This window comes from Buceros rhinoceros, unplaced genomic scaffold, assembly GCF_000710305.1.
Source record: "Buceros rhinoceros silvestris isolate BGI_N320 unplaced genomic scaffold, ASM71030v1 scaffold8731, whole genome shotgun sequence".
In the NCBI taxonomy this organism is placed as follows: Eukaryota; Metazoa; Chordata; class Aves; order Bucerotiformes; family Bucerotidae; genus Buceros; species Buceros rhinoceros.
Window position 1 is genome coordinate 4,643 of NW_010393659.1, and position 3,468 is coordinate 8,110.

At 50.6% G+C, this 3,468-nt stretch overlaps 1 protein-coding gene across 1 annotated transcript in view; it reads right to left on the reverse strand.

The window, feature by feature from the left end:
• Window positions 1-3,386, reverse strand: part of LOC104501171 (protein FAM86A-like) — a gene marked incomplete at its 5' end in the record, with an annotated part of 4,200 nt that extends 814 nt beyond the window's left edge. The window contains 5 exons of the mRNA XM_010144934.1: window positions 46-195; window positions 1,543-1,850; window positions 2,660-2,793; window positions 2,953-3,054; window positions 3,267-3,386. Coding sequence (XP_010143236.1) covers window positions 46-195; window positions 1,543-1,850; window positions 2,660-2,793; window positions 2,953-3,054; window positions 3,267-3,386 — 814 coding nt within the window. The remainder of the gene's footprint in view (window positions 1-45; window positions 196-1,542; window positions 1,851-2,659; window positions 2,794-2,952; window positions 3,055-3,266) is intronic.
• Window positions 3,387-3,468: the final 82 nt, after the last annotated feature.

Genomic DNA, 3,468 nt, shown 5'->3' on the forward strand with positions numbered 1-3,468 from the left:
GAAAGAGGCCAAAACTATTGATGCACTGCATGAAAAAGCCCCTACCAAGTTCAGCCTGGAACAGGCAAAACGTGTCCAGGTTGCGGATGGTGGAAGCGATGAAGACCTCAGGAGGTTTTCCATCCGTTCTGGAAGGGGGGAGCTTCTGTAGCACACCAATCAGGGATGAAATGATCTCTGGATCATATACCACGTCTGCACAACAAGGAAAACATTCAATATTTATTGAGGAGAATGAAAACTACGGAATAAAAATATTCACTTTGCAGCAGAGTATGATTTATGTACTCAGGGGCTAAAAATTCCCAAGAGGAGACCTTAGGAAATGCCTCTATTTAATGTGCGCTGTCAAGCTGTCCTGATCACTAATCAGTCCAAAATCACTGAAAAAATCACTGCTCCTCTTCGTAAAGGGCTTGTCAGATGCTGCATTTGACCCATCTTAAGGGAGACAGTGAGAACACGGCGCGTTCGTTCTGTCTGCTGTGGCTGTCCCGAGCAGAACGAAACCGCAGTGATCAAAACATGGAGGCTGCCCAGGGCAGTGGTGGAGTCCCCATCCCTGGAGGGGTTTCCCAGCCGTGTGCAGGTGGGGCTGAGGGACAGGGGGCAGGGGGGACCTGGCGGTGCTGGGGGGACTCAAGGGGCTGGAAGGTCTCTTTGAACCAAACGATTCTGTGCAGCTCGGTCCTCAGGAACTAGTCACAGCAAACAGCAGATCAGTATCAATCACCGCCAGGTCGGAGTTGCCTTCAGAAGCCCGGACCGGGCTGCTTCAGGCTTTCTCTGGACACTGACTGGCATTAGGTAACACATACAGTGACTTCATCTCACAGTTCATGCACTGAATGCAGCATATGATGCCTTTGCTGAAGTATTTTTGTCATTTTTTTCCTGAATTCCTGGGTAACTGCAAAGCCTGTGCAAAGCCCCCAGTCAGGGAGTACGAATCTGTAGCTGCAGATAAGAAATTTTACTGTTGTGAGATTTTCCATTATTAGACTTATTTTATAACTCACTCCAGGTTTTCACAGGCAGCTTCCAAAGAAGCTTTGTGGTTTGTTTTGTCTACAGTTATCAGTGCCTGCTGTCGGTTCTCTAGAGAGCTTTTTTTCTGAAGCAGGTGCATTTTCAGCTCATGTAATGGATTTACAGATATTTGCCCATAAATAGATAGTGTTAAACGCTGCTGTAAAAATGAGATAAATGTTTATTACTCAAAAGGTTAATAAAAAATCCACCTGGGACCCCGTTCTCACTGCCAAGGCTCGTAAGAGTGACAGATTTGTCATCTTCTTTTTCTGGATTTAGAAGAAACGCATATGGGAACAGTAATTTGCTTTTAGTTTTATGGCAAGTGCCTTGTAACTGGAAAAGGCATGAGTGGTGACATGAACTGAGAAGACCTGTCCTGCTCCCCGATACGGCAACGGGAGCAGGGCTGAGCGAGCCTCGCACTGCGCACCCCCCTCTCTGACCTGCCTGTACCCACGCAGCAGCACGCACCCACCCCAGCAAGGCACGGCCAGGAGTGCCAGGTACCTGCTGCCACAACGACGTCAGGTTGAAGATCCAGCAGCTGGTTTTCTGTAACCGAGCCCCAGTCGAGCTCTGCAACAACCAGCTGCGGTTCGCAGTGATCTGCTGCTTCTGCCCCCTGGCCCAGGGGCTCCCTTTGGCTGTGACGAGGAGCTGCAGGCTCCCAGACGAAGCCGTTCAGGCAGATGTTGTTGGTCAGCTGCTGGAGAACGCAGGGGTGGCAGTCACTAAAGATGTATGTCTTGGGACCGCAGGTTTTGCAGATTGCAATCCCAGCAAAGCCGATCCCACTTCCCAGTTCCAAGACTGTCCTGAGGCAACAGAGTGACAGAAGAACTTAGCAGGACTCGACACTGAGTTAGGAAATCAAAACACTCTGAAGATTCCGAAAAGAAAAATCAGTTACAGATTATCTCAGCAATTTTTGAGTAAACCACCTACAGTCCAACCTTTGTCTCAGATAACTGGGAGAGCTGGTAAGCCCTGAAGATGCATAAAAATTAATGATTTGCAACGCTGCTTTTGCATCTGGTACCAAGTGTTTCCACCGCAGGGCTGAAATATGTCCCCACCTGGTTTTAGACTTGTGCAGCGTGGCTGTCGCGGTCTGAACTGGTTGTCCAGTTCTGTTTATGGCCAGTGGAGAGGAAGAGACCCCCAGCAGCCCAGTTCCTCCCTCGTGAGGCAGGTGTTTTAACTAGTTCAGCTGCAGCTTTCCTCACAAGTGCCTGTTCTCTCAGCTGCAGAGTCAAGAGGACGGGATTAGGCTGGAGCAGAGCAAGAGGCATCCCATGGTGGAGCGAACGGCACCCGTTCGGGTACTGGCTGGACAGGGTGGTAGCTGAACTTCACCTGCCCTTCACGGAGCAGGCCAGGCTGTGTATTGTCATGGTTTTGATCCTAAAACCTGTCTGGAAAGAACTACGAGGTTCTCTCCTGGGTTCAAGTGTGACTGTTGAAGACAGGCAAGAGCAGCAGTAAGCCAGTAGCAAAGGGGTGTAATAATCCCGGTTATTTTGAGAGTGAACAGTGTATGTTATTTAATTGTGGTTGTGTGGCTCGCTCACAGTATTAATGAAAAAGCCTCTCCCCTCCTTTCCACCCGTGCCGCCGCTGTTACCTGTTCCTGAAAACCGCGGGGTTCTCTATCGCCCACTCCGCGAGGTGAAGAGCAGCGTCCCACGTGACGAGCCCTGTGGTTCCCCCCGAGATGATGGCCACGCTCTCGGAAAGCGTAACGGGTTGCCCTGCAGGCTGGAGGGGACACAGGGGAGAGAGCTGGAGCAACAACCCACGGCATTTACAGGTCACAGCCCCTGTGAGCACCTGGGAAGAGGGAGGAAGCGCTCCCCTGCCTGGGGGGCTTCTTCTAAAGCAAATTATTGCTGAACTCGGATGATTAAAACTTCTTACCAGGAAATAGTTCTTGTAACAGTGAGTAGATTCTTCTTCGTTTAGAACATCTGCCAGTGTATCGTAGAGCTCGTCCAGGGGTTCTGCTGCCGTGGATTCATGCTGTGAGAGAACAGGGCGGTTTCAGTATCAGACTGTCATGCAACAGGAAACACTCGTACATTAAGTCACATTGTAACACACTGTTGACCACAATATTTTGCCCGAACGCTATTTTTTGTTAATACAAATGCAGCTTGGCCCACGATGACAAACTGGCACGTTTCAAGTTTTCAGGACACAGAGCCGCGAGCAGCACAGGCAGCGGGTGCTACCTGTTTGATGAGCTCCGTGAGGAAGCACCTTCGGTACCTGGCGGAAGGGGGATATCGGACACACAGAGGGTGGAGAACGGTCTGAAACAACAGAACGGCAGCAGTGAAAAACACAGAACCCTCCGCAAAAGCAGATTTGTGAAGGGCAGTGAGGGGCCAGGGAGGGACCCGGGAGCCGTCCGCCGCCTCTGTGCCACCAAAG